The sequence below is a fragment of the Salarias fasciatus genome, chromosome 6 (genome assembly GCF_902148845.1).
Source record: "Salarias fasciatus chromosome 6, fSalaFa1.1, whole genome shotgun sequence".
Lineage (NCBI taxonomy): Eukaryota > Metazoa > Chordata > Actinopteri > Blenniiformes > Blenniidae > Salarias > Salarias fasciatus.
Genome location: NC_043750.1, coordinates 36,464,001 through 36,487,358, shown reverse-complemented (window position 1 = coordinate 36,487,358; position 23,358 = coordinate 36,464,001). Strand labels below are relative to the sequence as shown.

The window sequence follows — 23,358 nt, the reverse complement described above, 5'->3', positions numbered from 1 at the left end:
AATAACAGTAGTGTCCAGTGTGTGTGTGTGTGTGTGTGTGTGTGTGTGTGTGTGTGCGTGCGTGCGTGAGTGCGCGTGTGTGTACATTAGCAGGTCTACAGTATAACAGCAGACAGATGGAAGAAATGGCTGAGACTAATCTAAATGGGTTAATCCACTTAATAATCACCACAACCGACTGCAGGTTACCTCACTGACCGCAGATTCAACACGGTGTCTGTCTGTCGGCCGCCGGCGCCTCAAATAACGTTACCGCGCCTGGAGAATGCTGACGGAGCATTTTTCTCAACTCAGCCGCGCAGTAATGCCTGAAAATACCAACTCTGGATAGGTGTGTGTGTGTGTGTGTGTACTTGTACAGCTCTGTCATGGTCCGTCCTCTCAGCATTGCCCTTGAATGCAGCTGAAGAGCTGAATACACACTCATTCTGGGCTGAGGAAGTGGTAAAAGTGCAGTGCTTCAGTGTGTTTACTTCAACCAGTTCTCTTCATGCGTGTGTCATTAACTCATTTTTTTTCACTTTGGTGGCCTCAACAATGGTTACAGCAAGAAAATCCAGTTAGTCCAGAGCGTGTTCTGCCTGGGACGGACGGATGTTTGTAATGCAGAGAAATTTCACTTCAAATCAAAATTGAAAATAAGACGCCTCATGGAAAATACAGCCAGTAAAAAGTACAGATATGTGGAGCAAATTATACTCAAATTCAGAGACGTTTGTAGTGAGAGAAGTGTTTGTATTTACTAGTCAGAATACTCCGTCCTCATTCAGAGTAAAAATACAGCTGAGGTTAATGAAGCCGCAGCACTTTGAGCCAGACAGGCTCCTGATCGTGTTACAGATGTAAACCTGTAAATTTTCTCAAACAGGAAGGTTTTCCCACACGTTGAAAGAAATGAAATGTAACTTAAAAACTTCTTTTAAACCGTGTGACAGTCAATAAAGAGTGAAGCCACGTGCAGCCGTGTACCTGAGCGAACGCACAGCGTACCGGTGAGCAGTACTTGATCCAGCTTGAAAAGAATTAAAGTTGTTTCTGCACTTCTATACGACTATCTGCTCAGGTGCTGACACGCTACCTGTGTATCAGTTTGATGATAAAACCATTCAGGAATTTTCCCACACTCACAAATACTCCTGAAGGCATCACTTGTTTTTTTTGTTTTTTTTAATTTTTTTTTTTTATTTAAAACCATGTGAACCTTTTAACAAAAAACTTGAGTGTTTGATTTTTTCATTTTTATTTTTTACATGCAATATGACACAAAAACCTGCAGGATCTCATCAATAAAAGTTACGAAAACTAAAAATAATAGAGTGTGGCTGAATTAGTCTGAGACTCTCCCTCAAAAGGTCATTCTTCACTTCTTTTTCTTTTTTTAACGACACCCATGAACTCAGTGCACTCCACATTGAGATAACAGACACAATGCAAAGGTACACACACACACACACACACGCACACACACACTCATGCCATATCGTCCATGTTCCTGGGGAGAAGGGGAATGTTTCAGGTTTGGTTTTGACTGTGGAAGCAGTCTGACCTCCAGAAGCGTCGCAGCAGCAGAAAGCGTTCCATATTTACCCAGAAGTCCTTGGAGACGAGAGGCGTCTGGCTGGTCTGTAGCCACAGCAGTGAGTCTGCACCTGTTTTAATGGGTCAATTAAACCATTAATAAACACTCCATCAATAATGAACCAGGCTTGATTAGAAGCAATATATAAAGCCTTACTGCCCCCCTGTAAGTGTTACTGGAATACCTCAGAAACTCTCTCCTCTCTGGGTTTAATTAACTTTATTGATCCTTCATGTTTTGGGCAAAATATTTATGGAGCAGAGCGACATCTTCAGGGTTTTAATACCGTGCACGTAAATGTCCCTGAGGCTCATTTGTGCTCCTTTGATGTCAGTAAAATATTTTACTGTCCACATCTATCTCACAAATATGACTTGTTTTACTAGGAAGGATAAAAAGGCCTTCGTGAGGCTGAAGACAACAACAAGAAGTCAGGGCCGGATCTGTTATTACAAAACCTTCATCCTTCCCTCTGGACCTGCTGAATTAAAAACAGAAAAAGCTGAAAGGCTTTGAAGGCGTTGATTTTCTTTTAATGTTTTGTTTTCCATAACTTTCAATTAACTGGATACTGATTGTGTTCATCTTTAAAAAAACTGAGCAACTTAACCTTGCTGCAAAGAGCTTGACAAAAATTACAGAATGAGTCCAGCATAATCACTGGAAGTTTAACAACTGAAGTGTTTGAGGATTCACAGAAAACACTCTGACTCACGTGTTGTGGCTTTATTTGTTAATTATTAGTGAGATCATTTCTTGGCTGAACTGATTTCCTGGAGTCTCACTGATACCGAAGGAAGCTACTAATGCGGCTGCTTCACACTCGCCAAAAACCAAAGACAGGCTGCATGAGTTAATAGGAGACCATTAAATTGATTATTGGTTTCATGGTGTGTTTTGATTATGCGTAATCTCCCTTTGTTGTTCAGTAACCTCACTGAGGAAGGAAGGCATAGAGGGTGGAAGGATGAATTTTTGCAAATTTAAAATAAATACATTTAAAAAAAGAAGAGGCAACACCTCCCTCTGTGGCGATCTTTTATCTTATATTTTTCATTATGACATGAGTTTGTCTAATGTATTGGTAGTAAATCTTCCATCCTGCAGAATTCTGGGAGGCTGGAGACGCAGAGAGGTTCAGGTCATTGTTTCTGTTTGAAATACATTTTTTTGTTTTACCTGTAGCACTTTCACTTTCTGTTCCAGTGAAGAGCTGAAGTGAAACGGCTCCGGTGGTTTAGTGGTTTGTATCTCAGTGGTTTGATTGTCGTCCTCATGCTGATTTCTGTCTCTCTGGCGCCTTTGTGAGGGAATCAGCTGATAAATATAAAGCACCTGCTAACAACTAAATGTTGTGACAATGAATTAAATGAATTAAATCCATTTTCGCACCAGTGTTTACATTTTCAAGACGTTTCTATGCAGATTTTCAACGATTTACTCAAACCTTCACGTGCCGCTCTTTTTACTGTGACCTGATTGGAAAATTACAGCTTTGTATTAATGATGATATAAGTGTTGCAAATGATTGACTGAATCACAGCAATGTGACTAGTCAGTGATTAACTGCTGTTTACATAGTTTACATTTTACTTTTGATGAGGCAGGTCTATTAAAGTCAAAAGTGAGGCTGTTGTATTTAAACCGGTGACACATGGCGTGAACACGTTGAAGCTGAATATTAAATGTGCTGTATCATGCAAAATTCACTTTTTGTTTGTTTTAACCTTGTTATATAGCTATGTACTCACCAAAAACACCCCCAAAGCGTTTTTTTCCTTCGTGCCTGTGTGTTTGAGCTTTCCTCGTTTTTCTGCTGCTCAGAGAGGCAGCCCCTCCCATACCCGTGAAAACGCTCTGTTTTCCCACGTTCACGTCACACGGAGAAGATGGCTCCCCTGAGCCCCCCTCCCGCAGGCCCTCGGCAATCAGCGTTGTCACTTTTTGTAACCCCGATTACGGAGATAAACTTTAACCATCGTCTGAAAGCAACAGTCAAGCAAGAGCAAGAGTCTGAAGGGTCTTTGGTGAGTTTCTAACAGGAAAAGACGTTTTCGCGTTTCGTTGCGTGTAGAGAAGCTAGAGCTAAAGAGCTAAAGCTAGCCAGCGTATTTGTTTTGAAGTGCTGATTGGCTGAAGTAGCTGTCAGTCAAAGTCCACAGGGGGAGAGGCGGGATTTCAGTGAAACGGAGCGTTTTCTCTTCCGGGTTTCAGAATTAGCCCCAGAAAATCTTTTATTTCACACAAAATGACTTTTCCTTAGCGCCAAAAATAAACTATTACCATGTTAGTGCCATTTCTAGGGTTTGGACTAGCTAAAAAAGCATGATACAGCCCCTTTAAATAAATCTGTGTGTTTCATGGTGTAACTTCAGAAATGTGACATGTGGCCTGCATGTGCCGGCCGGATCAATCCGTTCAGATCCACTCAGCCGCTCTCTGCTCCGACACACCTGATTTTAATAAAGGCCTCACGTTTGACCTCTGCAGAAGCCGGAAACCCAGCCGCTCATTACAATCAGGTGTGTCGCGGCTCAGAAACATCTGAAACATGCAGCTCAGTGGCTTTTCCCAGAAACCACAGCAGGACAGCGGCGGTGCAGGGAAACACGTTTCAGGACTCCTGCCATTAAAACATGAACAAAATCATTGAACTGAGGGGTATTTCTAACTGTTTACACTGTTTTTGTGCTGATTAAAGCAAACTATTTGTAGGTGTGAGGAAGTGTGAAAGGATAGAGAAGTGAGTTTCAGTCCAGATATAAAACAAAGTCCTCAGAACAGCTGCTCCTTGGTTAATGCCATTGATGGATTCTTTCACTGTTTTTATCTGTTTTTCTTATGAAAACTCAGGATTCCAGTTGCACTGACACGTCATCAGTGGGTAAAACAAACCGCTCTCAAGGTTCTGTTTACAACACAGCAGCCACTGAAAACACATCTTTTTGAAAAGGCTCCAGCTCTGTCTCTGCATAGATGGAGAAAACGCCGAATTCTGCTTCAAACTGATACAAAGAGCCGACATTGAAGGTTCAAACAACTCAACTGGACAAAAAAATAAATTAAAAAAAAATCACCACCGAAATAGTAACACATCGATGTTCAGGTTGGTTAAAATTATTGGTCACACAATTTATATAATCAGTGAGGAACTGTAAAGATTTGGGGAGTGACTGCTGTGTTGTTTTCAGCAGGATTAAAGAGTCAAAGCAAAAAGCAACACAACATGGACGCAGAGGCGATCACTGAAATAGGCATTTATCGCTCTCGCCCTCTCTCTCTCTTTCGTCATTCAAAATGTAGATAGGTAGATAACTACTTTATTCATCCCCGTGGGGAAATTCTCCCTTTGTGCTGTGAAGTGTGGAAATGTTAAATGAGGCAGTTCATAAGCCTGCAGAAACAGAACAATGGGAGCTTTCTGTTGGCATAAAATAAGTATACAATCAGATAAAGTACCTCATTGGTGACTTGTTGTGAATAGAGCTCCATACAGTTCTCACCATCAGCCATCTGGCTTTGTAATGTAACAATATATGCAATTAAATGATACGACATTAATTCATTCTCTTGCATTCAATGAATAAATGAATAGTTTAAGGTCTGAGCGCGATGTGACTGTGTCTCATTAAAAAGAAAAATTACATTCGAGGGAGATATACTAGTTCATAATCTTTTACAGAAAACAAATGAGTTTAATTTACATACAATTACGTCAAATCTCACATGAAACAAAACCTGCTCACACACTTGTAATTGAATCAGTAAACTGAATACTATTAATTCAACAAAGCCGCTGCTGTCATTATTAATCACCATTACCACATATAGATGTGTGAACATTTCCACATAAACGGCAGTGTTGTTTGATGAAAACCACTGTGAGCATGAAGAAAACAACAAGTTGACCTGTTCGCTTGTTTTTCTACTTTTGTGAATCAGTTCAATTCTCACATGCTCTCATTAGCAAACAGGAGAATCGTGAAGTTCGACATTACTTATTTGAATGGTAAAGTTTTATATAATATTTAAATTCGACTCAGTGATAAGTATCACTACACTTGTGCATCTGATTTAATTTTCAACAGACATGGAAAGACTAGAAGCAACTGGTTTAATCACAAATGCTACTGAACTAAATTAATACACAGTTGGAATACTTATTGATAACAAGAGAGCCTTGACACAATTAATCGTGACATATTTGTCATTACGCCTTTAACTAGATCAGATGACTGCAGCGGTTTGAAAAGCTGGCCAGTGATTGGACATTGGTGTTGGAGTCCCTCAGGGCTCAGTGCTGGGCCCGAAATGTTTAAACCTGTACTTCAACGACATTTTTCAAGTATCACACATGTTTAAATTTGTATTGGACAGTAAAAAATTTGGGGACAACCCAATGCAAAAGTGAAAATAAAGATAATAAAATCACAAAAGAAAGTACTGATATTTCATATTGCACAATTAAAGCACAAGCACTATTGAAGATAGAAATAACTTTCTCAGAATTATAATGGATCAGAAAAACAGCTGGAAACAGCACGTACAATATATACTGAAGATATCAAGCAGTATTTCAGTGATGTTTGAAGTCAAACAGGATCATAATTCCCTCTGCAGCTATATTTTATTGAATGTGTTGAGATCTGGGGTAATAACATCATTATAACATCAAATCATTAACTAGTCCACAAACAAGAGCAATAAAGGTCATATATATATATATATGATATTAGATATCAGGCTCACCCTCGTTTAGTTTTCCTGCAATTAAAACTAAGGAAATTCACAGACATTCAAATATTTACAAATCAAAGCAAAGCAAGCAAAGTAAAATGAGCAGAACCAGACAGTTTTGCATCTTAATATGTGGTGAGATTGCAGAACAATTTGAATGAAGAAAATTCAAACATAAAACGATTTCAAAGAAAATATAAAAACTTTGTTTTGAAAAGATTCGGGGCTGAAGCTGGTGTGACAGGCACAAGGGATTAAAAAAAGATTATAGATGTGGTGTTTGATTTATTTATTTGCTTATTTTCTTCTCGTATATTGCTTTTTTTGTTTGGGCGGGCATTAATAAACAAGAATAGACAAGGTGACTTAGATTTACACGTAGTCGCATAACATTTATATCTACACATAATTCACATACAGTCACAATAAAAACATCTGATGATTAATATCTATTAGTTCTCTTCATGTTTTAGAATTACTCATGAAAGATTCTCTTTTGAGAACTGTTTAGATGGAGGGATTGAAACGGAGGTGATGCCTGGCTGAAGCTGCGTGCCGGTCCTGCACCGCTCGCCGTTCGGACAGATGTGCATGTGCGTGTGCACACACACACACTGTGAGCTACTTCCTGCAGCACAGCGGCAGAAGATATGGTAATGGGACCTGAGTGTGGTTTAGCATTGCATAACACGGAGCTGATTCATCTCAGACACGCACCAACACACACTCGGCCTTTCCTGGTGGCCTACTTTCAAATGTGCACAACTTCATCGTGGCCTATTTAAGCGCTGCGGTGTGAAAAGCTGCGTGTATTATGTGTGCGTTTGCTACAGTGTGTCTCCGGAGTTGGCAGCAGACCCCATGAAAATCATGGTTACACTCACATCTGTGGCATTACACACACACACACACACACACACACAACACATAAATGGACTGACCTATTTCAGCATGGCTGCGATGGACGCTTGCTCAATGGGTCATGGAAGGCAGCGTTCCTCCCTCCTGAGGAGCCAGCCCAGCATGTTCAACAGAGGAATCCTTCTTTCTCTATCAGCCTTCCTGCAGCCGTCCACTCTCTTGTAGCCGAAATACCGTGTTTTTTCTTCCGTTTTCTAACTGATGTCATGCTTTTTGCTTGGCTTGGTTTCTGGCTGTGAAGGTTCCACCTTTAAATAATCAAATCAAGCAGGAGGAGGCTCGGCAGGAGAGCAACAACCTCACTTATTTACTCAAATCATCACAGTCATGCTTAATTATTTATGTAGGAGAAATTCACAGGATGCATTGACAGATTATTAATAGCTTTAACAGCGTCCACTAAGGGGAATTTGAGTCTCGGAGCCTGCACATCCACTCACGCAGGACGGTGTTTAATAATTGACCAGCTGCATACATGCATGTGTGCATCTGTGGATGTTTTTGTCGCACAGGGTCAGCAGGGTGCATGGCGCTCAAATCTTTCCAGCCAGCTCGACAAACACCTTGGAATGTGAAAGGTAAAGATTTGCTCTACAAGTAAATGTTTGAAGGTATATATGTGCGGCGTCACTGGACAGTGCGGTGGGGTGATTTCCAGCCTTCCGCTGGAGCGTTTCTCTTTAATGAGCAGCAGATCCTCTGCAGCGACTGATGCTATTTGACATCCGCTTACCCCGGTTTGAGCTGCACACGTCCTCCGTGTGTGGACAAATGGCTGAAAAGGACTGTTATGCGCACACAAACACACACACACACACACACACACACACACACACACACACACACACACACACACACACACACACTCGCTCCTCAGCTACATCCTTCTTACCCCATCCCTCGCTCTCCCTGCGCTGCTGACCTACATACTGCAGCATCCCGGTTACATAACCAGTCAGGGTTGTTGATCACTGCAGGCAGTACAGGGCCAACACCCCCTCTCTCTCTCTCTCTCTCTCTCTCTCTCTCTCAGTCACACACACACACACACAGTTTGGTGTGACCTACCAACTCCAAAGTACTTCTTCATACGATAACAGGCTTTTTATTTGTGATCCGCCTTGCGACTCTGAGGTGGCGTTTTGGTGTCGGTCTAATGAGACAGAGTCAAGTGTTGTGGTGCCGTAACCCAGCTGCTGCTTTTACAAATGGACGCTTAATTGCTCCACATAGCAAAGTCTTTTCAGCTTGATTTTTCAGTTATGTAATAAATTGAAATGGCAATTCTGAAATTTCCGTGTCTGATCATCGGGTCATGAAATGTGCGCCGACATCGCCTCGAAGCCACTGGAGAGGGACACAATCGGGCTAACGCAGAGTGATGGTGTGTGAGGATGTTTTTCAGGGAATGGAAGTCAGTTAGGCGCATCTCCAACGGACTGACGCAGTAGCTCGTGTGTCAGCGTGTGTGTGTGTGTGTGCGTGCGCGCACCACTGACCTGTTCCCTGAAGCAACAAGGAGAGGGGGTTTTTTTCTGAGTAGTTTGCTCAAGTTTACACTGTAGAGCGATGTGACGTAACCCTCCCTCCCCCCTTCTCTCTCAGTCTCTCTCCTCTCTGAATAACCCCTCTCTCTCTCTCTCTCTCTCTCTCTCTCTCTCTCTTTTGCCTCACCCCCTCCTCCCTTCTCTCTCCTCCATCCTCTCCTGTTCCTCCTCACTGACCTACTTTTACTCTTCTGGCCCGTTTTTTCACAAGCCTCCGCACAACACAAAGCAGCTTTTACAGCTCAAATATGGGCTGGAAAATAAATGGGGGGGAAAGAAGGAGGAAGAGATACAGAGAGGGGGTGAGGGGAGGGGTGGAGGGAGGTTGAAAGGGAGAAGTGTAGTGCATTACAAAGCTCCGTGGCTTCCTCAGGAATGTCACCTTGTTATATGGGGCTGGTGGGTGGTAATAGAGAGCAGAAGAGAGAAACGCATAGCGGCTTCATATCACTGATCAAAAACAATGGTCAGTGGCTTTCACACACACACACATACGCACACACACACACACGCATCCCCCCCCATCTTATCTGGCAGGCAAAACAAGAAGTGCTGTGAATGCATTTCATGTGCGTCACCAGATTGCACAATGCCAAGCTCTCAGCCAATAAACTGTCTGGACACAAACAATTAAAAAAAACAACAAAAAAAGCATCTTGTTGACACTCTCCGGGCAGGGCTACTGTCCAGAGAGTCTCAGGAAATGAGGGTGTTTCCTTCGTATTGCAACACCTCTGCATCTGATAGTGTCTCCTTCCTTTTCTGCAGTGACACTTATGTAACCCTGTGACTGGCAGGCTGTGCCCACCAGCCTGCTGCTGCCATTGTTCCAGGATCGGACTCTTCAGATGAGCTCAGCTTTATTTCTGTAAGCGCCAAATACAACACAGTCATCCCACAGAAAAAAAAGAAAACAACAACAACAATTCAGTCCTCCGTAGAGCCAGACTCAGAGGAGGAGACTTTCTGCAGAAATGAATAAATAGTCGTTGTGAAACGTTACCGTCACATCATTTACTGGCAAAGATTCAGATAAGAGGAAGCAGCAGAGAAGCCCGTAAGACTATGGCTCTGTTACTGACTCCAGCCGAGGGCTGTGTGGGTCTGAACAGGGTCCGTACCGGACCTGTACCGGACCTGTACCGGGGCTGGACCAGGACTGGACCGGGACTGGACCGGGGCTGCAGCCTTCAGTATTCAGTCTGACGCAACTCTCTTCCAAAACACTTGTGTAACATGTTTTTATGTCTGGTACTTTGTGTTTCCTTTTTTTTCTTTTCTTTTTTTTTTTTTTTTTTTTGGTGCTTTTTTATTTCTCCACCTAAAACACATCTGGAAAAATATCTTAAACCAGACTTGTTAGACATAAGAAGTAAACAGCTTCACAAGCGTCTTGGTTGGATATCTGTACTACATGAGAAAACCTTTTTTTTTTTTTATTAAACTGAAGTCCTCAAGGGAAAAACACATTTTGGTAGCAAATCGTTCTCAAAAAATAAATATTATTGGAATATTTTTACTCCTTTACTCCTTTTCTCTCTCTCTGTCTGATGACTCATCCTACACTCCAGAGCATTACTGATCTACTTCATAATCGTTTCAAGCCTCTTCATTATTGTTGTTTACCAGCTCTGGATTTGTTTCCTTCACTCATTTACAACCACATTTATAAAATTAATGGACATCAAAACAGTCAGTCATGTATCTCCAGTGTGATCCCACAATACCGGAGGCTTTATTCCATTTCACCACAGTCATTTGATAATACTGAGTACTTCTGGTCTACAACTGATCCTGTCTTTGTATGTGTAGAGCAACTTTTTAAGAACCCCAGGAAATCCTGAAAAGGCTTTTGTGTTCACAAGGCTGTTAATTTATGAAAATAACGTATATTTTTTGGAACTTTTCTCATCAAGCTCCAACATTTCTCTTCCTGTAAAACAGTGTCACACGGTTCATGGACCTCAGTGTTTTCTTCATTTACCCCTGAATTTCCATCAGAGGCTCCATCAGGGTGCTGAACGTCTGATCTTGGATTTGTAGCACCGTCCCATACATTTTACATATTTAATGTTCCTGTTTGGTGAAAAGATGTTTTTCTAACACCAGTGTGTTACACACACACACTCAGTGTAATCTGCTGCTGAAGATGTCAGTATTTGAGAAAAGCTCTTGTTATTGGGTATATTTGAGCGTCACAGTGGGGTGGTGGTCAGCAGGTGGGTCCGTCTGACTCAGTCACTCATTAAAATGAACAGAGGCTCTGTTTTATTTTAATCTGCTCCAGTTAATCAGTCACAATTCAAGTTTAGTTGGCACTCGTGTGAGGGGGGCCGATTTTCAGTGGCCGAGCAGATCTGGGCATAACACCGGTTCTTTGAAATAAATCTATCACGAACGTGGATGAGAATAAGCAAGACAAATCTGACCTTTTGCAACATGGAGAGATTTAAGATCTGTAAATGTATTTCACAGCATTGTAAAGACAAGTCAAGAACACAGTTGCTAGAAAAAAAGTAGTGGTAAAGTAAATTTCCAACACATATCACTCCCGATGCTGCTGGATTTGTGTTGTTTTGCATTCAGTCAATATTGTTTGCGATTGAACTCATTTTGTTTGAGTTGTCTCCATCAGCTCCCTGATTATCTTGACATGTTTTTGCTATTTAGAGCCAGTTTTTGGAGCATTTCCCTGCAGTCAGACGAGCTGCTGTGACACATCAGCCCCTTGTGAGACAGCTGCACACTGCTGTCTGCTCAAGCTTCCAGCATATGTGGAGAAACATTGGCAACAATTTGGAGCGGAGTTTCTAGCTATTTGATCAAATTAAATCCAACACTCTCCCCCTCTCTCTTTTTTCCTTTTAATTCGGCTTTGGTTTTAACTCCTGGGGGAAATGTTTGGCTTGTTAGCTGCTAAATGCTTCACTGTGCTCAAAAGCCATTTGCTACCTTTGTTTGCCCTTTATGGGCTCTAAAATCGTCTGTCTGCAGTAAACAGCGCTGACGAGGGAACGAAAATCATAAAGTTTTGGGCAGTAAAACTAAAGTATTGAGCCCAAAATGAATGTAGCATAAAAAGCAGAATGAGGAGCCAAATTACTGATTAGTGCGGGCCTCATTTTTCACCGCTAAACAGTTTTCGTTTTGGTTTAATTTTGCACAGTTACTCACACACTGTTTCAGCACTCAGACTGGTCTGTTCTCAAGTTTTATCCCCTTCATTTATTTTCATCAAAATGTTTTACAGACGATCGTTATATTGCTCTTCCTCGGCCTTCTGACAGTTCCAGAATTTTATGATCATATTCAGTATCAAATAATTCTACTTCATCTGAGGAAAAAGAGCTGAAATCCAAATGATCTAAAGACTCAGTTTGGACAAGATACATAGCAGGGCATTGTCATGAAGCTGGTGTCAAATTACACACTTCAGTGTAACGCTCAGTCAGTTAAGTTGATATTTCGAAAGAATTCGATCTTTCTGGATGGGGTGAGCTTTTAAAAAGTCACATGAGGAAGATAAGCTCCCTCCGAACTGAGGACACATGAAAGTCAACGAAGTAAATTTATGAACCAGGATCAATGGAAGGTTGTTCAATCGATTCCAACATTGCATAAGAGTTTGCTTTGCTAATCTTTCGGTCACACTGCACGAGTCAATTTTGGTGTGCACTTATCTAAATTAGGTCCGCTTGCACAATCTAACGTGATGTAACCCAAAAACTGCCTTAAAATTCTGCTTTTCTAGCATTGCTTCAGCTCAACGTCCCCTGAGAGGTTCGATACTTTCAGCTCGTCTTTACACGGATGCAGGGCTGGAGTTCACCGCAACAGGTCAACAAGAGGGTTCACGAAAGTGCTATTATTCCTACCAGACAGAATCAATCGATGAATCAGTATTTACATAACACAAACACACTAACCGACACGTTGCTGCAGTTTGTTATAGTTTGTTGCAGATTGCTGTAGACCTTAACCCTAGCATGAATCAGTTTGAGGTTATGTAGGAGAAGGTTTCATGATCTCTTACCAAACTGCTCGTACTGAGTTGTTGGACTGGCTTCCAGTTTGTTTAAGAATCGATTTGAAACCCCTGTTGTTTGTTTTTCATGCCATTAACGGCCTGGCTCACTCTTTCTAGTCTGAGATTTTAACTCTCCGTGACCCTGGCAGGGCCCTGCGTTCTGCAGGTCAGCTTCTGCTGGGAGTCCTGCGGTCCAGATACGAACAGAGAGGTGACTTTTCCTGTCTCTGGAACGAACTGCCCCCAGACATTCGCACAGTTACTGATCACGGCCAATTTAAATCGAAGGTGAGGACCTTTTTCAGATTGTCATTCAGTGATGACGAGGGCAGCCTTACTTTTCTAGTTTGCACTTACTTCACATTCCATGTTCTAATTTCCTGTTTTGTTTTGTGGCTTGGTTGTAAACCACTTTGGATACTTTTAGGTTTTTGCTAAGTATTATAGAAATTAAATTTGATTTAATTAAAATATTTGTCTTGTCTGCTGGCTCATCTCCTTTTACTGGTAGTAAATAAATAACTCCTCATCCACCTTTATGGCTTAAAATGAGAATACAATTAAAATATTTTTCTTCATTTCCAGCTACTGTTAAACAGCCATATATTTCAGATTCAATGCAATTAAGTAAAACATTTTTTTTTGTTTTATTCATTGTAATTTTAATTTACATCTCATGAAAAACTATTTTTTCAAAAAATATCTCAAATATTTTGTTATTTTTAAATGACATGTTTTTTACCTTTAAAAAAAAAAACAGGTTGAATTTTAACATTTAAGTGGCCTAAATTTTAGTTTCTCATATTTCACAGTATGGAATAACTGAAGAAACAATTACCTATTATCTATTATTTTCAGATATTAAACTTTGTCTGGTATATGAAAAGAGATTTGATCAATTTTGTTTGGTTGTTGCTCTAAAACATAAAGAGCACTTCAGTTATTTTTAATGATTGAAGTTTTTATTCTAGCTCTGTGGTAGTAAGGTGAATTAATGTCTTTATTAAATCATTAATGGGAAAAATATTTAGCTCAGTTTGCAGGATAATTATAACATTTGATCACTGAATATTGGAGAAGGGATGGAATTAAATAAGTCTGACATCTTATTAGTTTTCAGACATGGTTCAATATGTCTTATGTATGTATATAAGTATATATGTTTAGACAGGTGTGAGTATACTTGGATATAGATTAGTGATTTTTTTTGCATAAAAGTTTTAGTAAATATAGATATATTTATTTATAGAGATTATTACAAGGGGTTTATATATTAATCTGTGTTTATATATACATATACTCTAATGAATGGATTTTATTCATGTCTGGAAATTAAAGTTTTGACTCTTTTCCTCAATTATGTAACATTTTCCTACATAAACGACATTGAAGGCAAACTGCCTTTTTATAGGAAGTGTGTTTTGTGGTTTAATTTGCAGTTTTTAAGTCTGTCAGTATTTATCCAGCAGCTCCTCTTCAGTGTCCACTTGAGTTATTTTGGAGCAGGTTTGCCGACAGGCGGCATGAGGTGGCGAGGTGTGGTGTTTTCTGGCTCATTGTGAGTGTTGGATGCAGACTGGGACGTTCCTGTCTGAACCGATGAATCAGCACCTCGCTCCGCTGCTGCGCTGCGTGTGTGTGCTTGTGTCACACTGCTGAGGCTCTTCCAAAAAGCCACTCAATGAGTCCAAAAGAGACGAAAAGAAGTTCAACAACCTTTTTATTTATTTTTTTTCCCCACCCATTTTGGATCTTTCACAATCAAAAACAAGTGTTTTGTATTTTTTTTTTAAAACCATTTTGCATATCCACGTGAAGTATAGCGATACAGAATCACTTCTGGACAAGCCTTGTTCAATTTTTTTTCTTTTTTTTTTTTCCATTTCTGGAAAAAAAAAAGCCTTTTGGCGAACGACAAAGGTTATACAGTAACACGGAGTACAAATGGTAGCAGGGGTCAAGTGTCGCACAGCACGATGGGGAAGAGCAAAGAGCGAAATGACACACACGGATGACAGAAAAATACACAGAATAATAATAATAGCCAAAATAATAACCGGATACAATAGAAAATAACAATATTAATAAAATAATAAAATAATGACAGCAGTATACAAGAGATAGAGACAACTTTACATTTATACATCGTGGCCAGAGGCAGGCACCGGGAAGTGAGACAGTTCAACTAACTGAATGATCTACTGCAGCTACTGGAGCTAAAACAGGTCAGTGCGGAGGTGAGGGCAACGAGAAACAACACAATAAAGAGGCACCTTATGAAGAGAGAGCAGCTTTGCTGGTTGAGACTAGAGAGCCGTTTTACTCATTAGACAATTGTTGCCTTGGATTAAAAAAAAAAATAAAACCTATTGATTTCTCGCCGAATGGCTGGCAAACAAGGCTCGCCTTGTGCTTGTCAATTTTCTGCCAGCAGCAGTGTGTGTGTGTGACTGCATAGTCTGGTCTGATATGCAAATAAAAAATAAAAACACTGGCCATGACAACTTTTGAGTGTCAAAAAGCTCAGATCATCTGAACCAGGATCCCGATCTTAAGAAAAATGTACCTTTCTTCTTCTTCTTTCGTCTGTTTCACAAGTTGTGGCTCATCTTTGAGGCATTTTTAAGACAAAAAAGGGGGAACTGTACATGGTGTCTTAAAACAACAAACAGATCACGTTTTAAAGTTTACAACTTCCGCATCCCACTTATTTTTATTTATTTTTCGCCAGTTTTATTCTTAAAATATATATTCCATATATGCAAATTTATATGTCACAGTAATATACAATCTAAGTGCTTCAAGAAGTGAAGGGGACTCGTGTGCTGAAGGTAAAGAAGGGGGAGGAAGAAGAGGGAGGGAAGAATGTAACTCTTTGCCAAAAAGAGGAGATATTAAAGGAAGGATGTGTCTTTGGTTAAAGGAATGTTCCCATAATGCCACAGCAAACACTGGCCAGCCAATAAGGCAGTTTACAATGATGAATAATTGAATAATGTTTGAGTTTCCCACAAGGGAAATATCCCCAACTCCAGTTCTGGAGAGTTTCATTCTGCCGCATCCCTCGTGAACCTTTTAGTTTTTCATGGGGGATTATGGGTGGGAGGTAGGAGAGCGTAAAGGGAGGGGGTATAGGGTGACACAGTGAAATTTGATGGAGATATCACATTTTATCTACACCTCACACACAGATCACTGGCTTCTTTTCTGTCTTGCAAGGTGCCAATGTGAGTCACGGTCGTCTGCAGACAACAAAGAGGCGACAGGAGCCGCTGCTCCTCACTCTCGCCTCTTACTGCGCCCGCCCCTCCCGCCGCCGGATCCCTTCTTCCCTCCCTCGCTCTTGGCCTCCGCCCGCTCGCTGGCAGCGGGCTTCACCTCCTCTGTGTACTCAGTCTCGTTCTCCGCCTCCTTGCTGTCCCCGCTGGCCTGGTTGTTGTGGGGGTTGCTGGGCAGAGCTAGGTACGGGTGCTGGGGCAGGGTGGGAGACGGGGACATGGACGTGGCGACCGGCCCCTCCGCCGGAGGCGCACTGGACAGGGCTCTGTATTTGAGGCGGAGCTTGTGGGGCAGAGCAGTGGCTTTGACCTCGGCTTGGCTCTCGCCGTGCAAACCGCCGGCCCCCTCTGTTTTCTGGTGGTAGTTGCTGATGTCTGAGGAGGACGAAGAGGGGGACTCGTCGTCGGTGGAGCCCTCCTTGTCCGAGCTACGCGGGTCTCCGTCGCTGGAGGAGGTGTCTTTATTGGAGGAGTTCTCCTGGTAGTAGCCGTCAGATCGGGGGCCTCCCTCATAGGTGAGCACTGGGGGCTCTTCATCCAGTGTGTTGAGGTAGCCGTTGTGCTGCATGAACGAGGACTTGCCCTCCTCGCTGTGGACCAGATCAGGGGCGAAGGGGTTCTGGTGGCTTTCGGTGTGCTGAAGACCGCCCTGACCCTGGTACCTGCAGCGATGCTGGCTGTCAAGCTGTTGTTGGATGTTGTGGTTATACCTCTGCTGCAGCTCCTCTGCTGACTCGGCATGACCGTTGCTGTACTCATACTGTGGCGAATCCACGGTCCTCGTCCTCTCCAGTTTCTCGGCGACCTCTGTGATCGTTACGGAGCAATCGGAAAACTTGGAGTTCAAGCTGTGCTGGCTGTGCTGAGGCGCTCTGCTCTGCTGGGACTGCTGCTCCTCCAGCCTCTGGCTCTCCATGGGGTAACAGCCGCTGCTGGAACGGTACAAGATCACGCTCCTCTGTGCAGAGGTGGCCTGAGGGGCAGGACTGGAGGCCTCCATGTGGGCCTGCTGTTGTTGTTGGTGGTGCTGGTAGTCCATAGGATTATCAGTCATTTGGGTGCTTTGCTGGTGAGGAGAAACCAGAGCGGCGTGGTTGCCATGGTAAGCCCCACTTGGCAGTCCATTGGTAATCCCATTAGTGATCCCATTGGGGATCCTGCTGCTTTCCAGTCCCGCCATCTCCATGCTTGAGGGCTCCTTCTTTATGTTGTAGCCCATGGGTTCGGGGCTGTCTCTGGAGGAACCATCAGACATGTCAGACACGGACCCCCGTGGAGAGTACTTGTGGAGCGTAGTGTGTCGTTCGCTACGACTCGACTGTTCCGTCTCAGAAGAGTCTGAATTCAGCATCACTTGGGAGGCGCTGGAGTAGCCGCTGCTGGAGAGGTAGGCATTACTGTTCGGGGTGCCGTTGCTGCTCCCGTTGCTACCACCGTTGGCATCAGTCACACTGTTGGAGATCTGCTGACTTTTCTCCATGTAGGAGGCCGTGCTGATGAGACCGAAGCGTAACTTCAGCTGAAGGAGCTCCGTCTTCAGACGTACGTTCTCCTCATTCAGTGCCATGACCCGGTTCTCCAACACCATGTCATTGAGGCGACGCTTTTCCCGGGAGCGCTTGGCCGCTTCGTTGTTCTTCCTCCGCTTTTCCCAGTAGGAAGCATCTTTCTTCTCATCAGAAATGAACTCTCGCTTGCGACGGGAGGTGACGGTGGGCTTGGAACCTTTCGTCTGGCGGCCGCTCCGCTCCCCTCCTTCAGGAAGAGGGGAGGGCAGCGACCCGCTGTAGGGAGAAAAGTTGTCGACCTCCATGGTATTTTTGTTGCTGGTGGATGGAAGGTGTAGACTAAGACTTTCCATTTTTTCCCGGATGGGGGCCAGAGTATGACTCTAGCAGAGGGCAAAAGGGGGGAAGGGAAAAAGATGTGATACTATACGACCCTTCCGCTTTCTTACTAAGAGGTTTGACCTATGTCGCAGGATCAGCAAAAACTTCTGGGTGAGGTATTTGTGCTCCTCGGAGGGATAGCCTCATTGATTTCCTTTTATTTCAAAATCAAAATGCTCAAGTGTCCAAGTTAGCCAAGAAGATCAAAAAGAGGTGGAACTCCACGAAAACCTCAGACATTGAAGTAGTGTTTGGAACACGAAGGGTAAAAAAAAGAAGCAAGTTTGTGTTTTGGGCGAAGAGTCTTCCAGGTGTCTAGGCCAACCGTTCAGAGCAGCCTCTTGAGTCTCGCTGTAGGTGACTTTGGGTTTATCACTGTCTTTCTCAATCTTCAGCGATGTGATGCCTGTCAGGACGTGCCCTGCTTCCCTCAGTGTCTTAATCAGGATGTAGGTCAGTCCGTCTACTTCAGGGCTCCTTGAGGATCCAGATTCAGAGCTGCCGCTCGCTGATCACGAACTGGGTTTGAAAGAGAGGGAGGGGAACACATGAAAAAAGAAGTTAGATTAGTTGTACAATCATGGAAGTTAATTGTGGCATATTTACTTCATGCAAGTCAGTTCAAATGGCACAAATAAACTGAAACACAAAGCTTTGTTGTGGCCCCATTTAGCTTGAGATCAATATGACGGTTGTTCATTCCAAATAGGTCTGCACCAAAAATCTATGATCAACCTTCAAAAAGCTGGAGACAGTGTTTGTTTTTTTTGTGCTCCCTGGACTCTGAAGACGTAACCACAGTGCATGCAGATTCTGAGTATCAGCACACGCTCAAGTAGCCTGGGAGTAAATATGTGCAGCAGCAGCAGCAGCAGGGCTCTTGTGTAAGACGCAACTGTCACATAACGAGGATTGAGGCAGGCTGACCTGATGCAAGCTATGCAGAGGCTGATAGATAAACAGCTGTGGGAGGAGGGAGCCAACCATGATGCTGACCACTCTGACTCAGCATTTGTTAAGTTTTAGGACGGCACTAAATGCAAGTCCAATTCTCATATTCATTTGTTAAAAATTCTGATAAGGCGGGGCGATTCTGAGTTTTTCTGCTCTCTGAAATTACACAACACCACAAGCCGCTGGACTTCCCGATATCGTGTCAGCAGGAAACCTTGCCTTCCGAACAGCTCTTGCATCAATACGGTTAAAAACAATGTAAAACGCAGCTCAGACGGATGTTGACGGCAGTCTGGTGTTATGTAATCAGAGACGTGCTCCTGTTGTATGCCTGGCTCCTTCTGCTCCCTCACTGCACAGCATTACACCGTTGATATGCATTAGTTAATAACACATCATTACACTGAGCCCTGGAGTCACGTATAAACATGAAAACATCTTTTTATGGCACACACGCACGCACGCACGCACGCACACACAAGCGCGCACGCACAGTGAATGCAATAATCTAGGTCAGTGTGCCTGTGTGTAACAATGACTCAAGTGTCGCTTTTCACTCGCAACACTGGAACTTCACAGAGTACAAACATGGTACTTCATCATTAGAAATGCTTTTCCTCAACTTATCTCCCTTTTAACATTCTGCCTAAGAAGCAGACATGTAAATATTTCCCTTTCAGGCATTTGCTTTAAGCTATTTTGGTATTCAGAGTCTGACTGCATGCCTCTCTGCTGAGGTCAGTCCATACTGAACATTTGTTTCCATTAGTAAGAAATAATTGAGAGCTAATTGCATCTTACAAAAGAAAAGCTGATGAATTTCAAGGTGTAACTGAAAAAAACAGAAAGCAGCTACCGGTCTAACTTCATTCTTTTATTTGCTTTGTGTGTGTGTTTTTCTCTCTCTCAGTTTGTGTGTGAACACATTTCAGCTGAACAAAGACTTGTCACAGTTCATTCCTGTTGTTTAATCAGTGATGGAAAGAGGGCAAAAAAACAAATGCTCGTTTCTCAAACACAGCAGAACAAAGGTTCTTTAGTTAACACCACTGACCTTCACTCATGAATATTATTCCTGCAATATAAACATCCTGCTTACTATCTAACTTAAGGTGTTTGTCTTTAAACTTGTTACTGTCCCCCTGTTTCATTGACCCTGTTATATAATCTCAATTTTAAAAAAAAACCACATTGTGACCTTGAAACTTCTTGAAAACGGCTTTAAATAATTCTTCATTCCTTTAATCACGAGCGTTATGTTATGCGGCAGATTCACTCTGTTCCTCAAATTACTTTTCGCTGTTTTCTTTGCTTCTTTTTCCTCAACAAACTTGCGTGAAGCTTCGCTGAACAAAAAGGGATTGGAAGATAACCACTAACAGATGTGGAAAAATGTGGGATCAAACCCCCCCCCCCCCCCCCCCCCCCTTTCCAATCCTGGATAATTTTCATGAAGACAAGTAGGGAGAGGCGGGCGAAACAAAGGCGGGCGGGAAGGAGGAAGCACGCATACGTCTGCGCTGTCCCACTGACCTAGAAACGACGCTAAGCAGTAAACACTCCTCCTGTCTTTGACGGTGAGCCATAAAATAGGTCAGTGGGACTGCAAGAGAGGGAGGGCAGGAGAGGGAAAGAGAGTATTAGAGTGCACGCTAAAAATAGAGCAACCGAAAGAGGTGAGGGAGGGAGGAAACGGAGAGGGATGGGGTGACAGGAGGAATTCAGTTGGTGGACATGAGAGGAATTTTACAGAATCTGCAGTAGGATGAGCGGAGGACCGGCGCTCGACTACGTCATCTGCGTGAAAATTACATTATGAAAGCCCCAGTTATTTCCACGCAACGCCGAACCCCGTTCACTCCAGAAGCCCAGGGATACTTTGTGCGGCGCATAACAATGTGGATCGGATGAAAAATGGTAGTTAGAGATGGGGATATGGCATTGACGTCAGAGCACACACCCATCTCTGCAGCCAAATTCACGTACAACAGGCTCTCTCTCTCTCTCTCTCTCAGGACTGCATGGGGAGGGGCTGCTGTTGTTGCTCGTAGTGTACGTGCCCTGAATCTCTCTTGTTGCAGAGCAAAGCTTGTGTAAACCATGTATATTACATCGCAGCAGAAGCCACAGGTTACTGGCTGCAAGTGCCCTGAAATCTCCCCGGTCTCCGTCCCTCTCTGTGCATGCTGCGCTTTGAATTCAAGCCGAGAAAATGAAGAGAAACTGGGCATGGTACATTGTGTAATTGGCTCTCTGTACAGAGCCTAATTTTTCATTTACTAGAGTGATTCATTGCAGCTACAGCGAGCAGCTTTTTCCCCCTCTCTGTTTTTTTCTTGCGGTGGGGTGGGGGGCTGAAAAAAAAAAACACAACTCTGAGGGAGTTCACAAGCACTTGCCGCTCAGGAAGGAATGCTTCACCTTTGACCCTCTCCGAGGCAAGTGTGAGTAAAATGTAAGCCATCCAATTCCCCTCCTCCACCTTTCAAATGATCCAACACCACACACGTGGAGGGGCCCCGGCCGGGAAGCCTCCATTTTGCCCTGTGGCTCTGTGTCAAACAAAACTGGAAGTCGGGAATCCAGACATTCCCAGTCAGACCTACCTGACTACGCAGCAGCTAATCCAGAGCAGAAGCAACACGTAACGAGGCTCGCTGTGAACTGTGAAGGTTACGCACTCGATGACTCCACCCAAACTTTGCTTTTCCCCTCACTTCACTCAGTAAACTTTCAAATTTACATAAAATATACAATTTAGATTCTATTATATCTCATTTCTAGTAACATGCTACAAGTCAAAAGATTTTGGTTACTTACTGTCAGCTGATGAGCACAGTTCAGCTTCACAAATGAAAAAAGTTTTTAAAAGAACTAAAAAAAAACTAAACAAAAACTCACAGAAGAAGCAGTTGAACTAATTGTGTCCTCAGGAAAACTCAGTCTAATTTCCCCCAGAGCACCAGACGAAGTGGTCAAAGTAGTCCACTGCCTGGCCTCTAAACCTCATGCGTCTCCTCACCCAGATTCAGGTTTGACCTATATTCAGAAAGCTGGCTGGGACAGAGCGGTGCAGATGACTCTGAACGCAGACCAGCTGGCAGCGGGCGGACTCACAACTTCTCCAGACAGGGGTTTCCATGCATTGCATCACATCCTCAATGTTCACTTACTATTCTAATTTTACCACAAAGTCACGCCAAGGCCTCACCAAGACTTTGGGAGGCCAGCTTTGAACCAGATCCCAGAAAAAAAAAAAGTAGGTGTTAAATCAGCTTTTTTTTTTCCTCTCTCTTCCTGTGCCATATTTTCTTTTGGAGAAGAGAAAGACTAAGCAAGTTAAAAATAGCTCACAGACACCGAGCTGCTGTGTTACATCACTGATGAAAGCATCTCTAAAATACGGCTTGGAGCGTGAAGATTTAGTGATTTAGGAATATGGGCTGATGGACACACAGGAATGATGGGAAGAGTGCAGGGTGTGAACGGGAATCAATTACAGGCCTCCGTGTCCCAGGAGGGAGCTGCTGTTTATTGCTTCTCCCTGCTGTGTGCTGGTTATGTCATCCCCTCCAACCGCCTCAAAGCAGAGCTCTGTGCTTTACTTAACACACCTTGTGAGCTGAAGAGTCACCCAGTGACTCACTTTCAGCAGGACTCACACGTTCTCTACATCTTCTCTCCCTCCACTTTTAAACTGCCTTCTGCAACTTCAATATGAATGGAATGGTGTAAATACACAGAATGTACTGCGCATGTAATTTTACATTTCAATTTGCTCGAAATTATACAATTTATACATTCTATAAGATTTTTTTTTCTTGCAGTATTCACTCCAACATGAGTCTCCTGATATTCTCTATAAATAGGGAGGTAGAACTCCAGCCCAGCCTCTGCTGTAATGGCTCTGTTACTACACTGATCCAGTGACCTACATTTACCCAACACGCAGATCCGAACAACAGCACGCCACGTGCAGCAGATAATAGAGTACACTGTGTCTGCATTAAGCGCCCAGCAGCTGCCCCCATTCCCTGGAAAACACCACCGGGAGGGGGAATTACCTTGACATTGAGCACATAATGTGCGCCCCGGCGTCCAGCCACGTTTTTATTTTATTAACTTAAAGACAATGGTAGAAAGAGAAACGCGCAAAAAGGCGACTGAAGTCGCGCGTTTCGCCTCCCAGTGCCGCATTTTACGCAACAGAAAGAGCCGCAAACGCGTGAAAGTCACGGACGCGGGTCCGCCGGCGGAGCTGGCAGCCGCCATGTGAACAATAACCGGCCACGAGCATCATCACGACCCCCGTATCAATCCCGCACACGCACGGACAAATCCGCGGAGAAAACACCAGCCGGCACACGCGCACGCACAAACCCAGCAGAATCGGAACAAACGTACCTTTTTGTGTAGAAAGCGCGTC

At 43.2% G+C, this 23,358-nt stretch overlaps 1 protein-coding gene across 2 annotated transcripts; it reads right to left on the bottom strand.

Annotated features, from left to right (window-relative positions):
• Positions 1 to 16,008: 16,008 nt before the first annotated feature.
• Positions 16,009 to 23,358, bottom strand: nfil3-5 (nuclear factor, interleukin 3 regulated, member 5). 2 transcript variants are annotated; one of them, XM_030093615.1, is made up of 2 exons: positions 23,337 to 23,358; positions 16,009 to 18,497 (listed from the first exon to the last, which is right to left on the bottom strand). In XM_030093615.1, the coding sequence occupies exon 2, from the start codon at positions 17,948 to 17,950 to the stop codon at positions 16,091 to 16,093; it is 1,860 nt and encodes a 619-aa protein (XP_029949475.1). In that variant the 5' UTR covers positions 17,951 to 18,497; positions 23,337 to 23,358; the 3' UTR covers positions 16,009 to 16,090. The 2 variants fall into 2 exon arrangements, with proteins under 2 accessions (XP_029949475.1, XP_029949474.1); XM_030093614.1 differs by lacking the exon at positions 23,337 to 23,358 and adding an exon at positions 21,753 to 21,776.

Excerpts from the sequence above, each read along its gene's own strand:
- nfil3-5 (XM_030093615.1), bottom strand. The coding sequence starts at position 17,950 with ATGGAAAGTCTTAGTCTACACCTTCCATCCACCAGCAACAAAAATACC.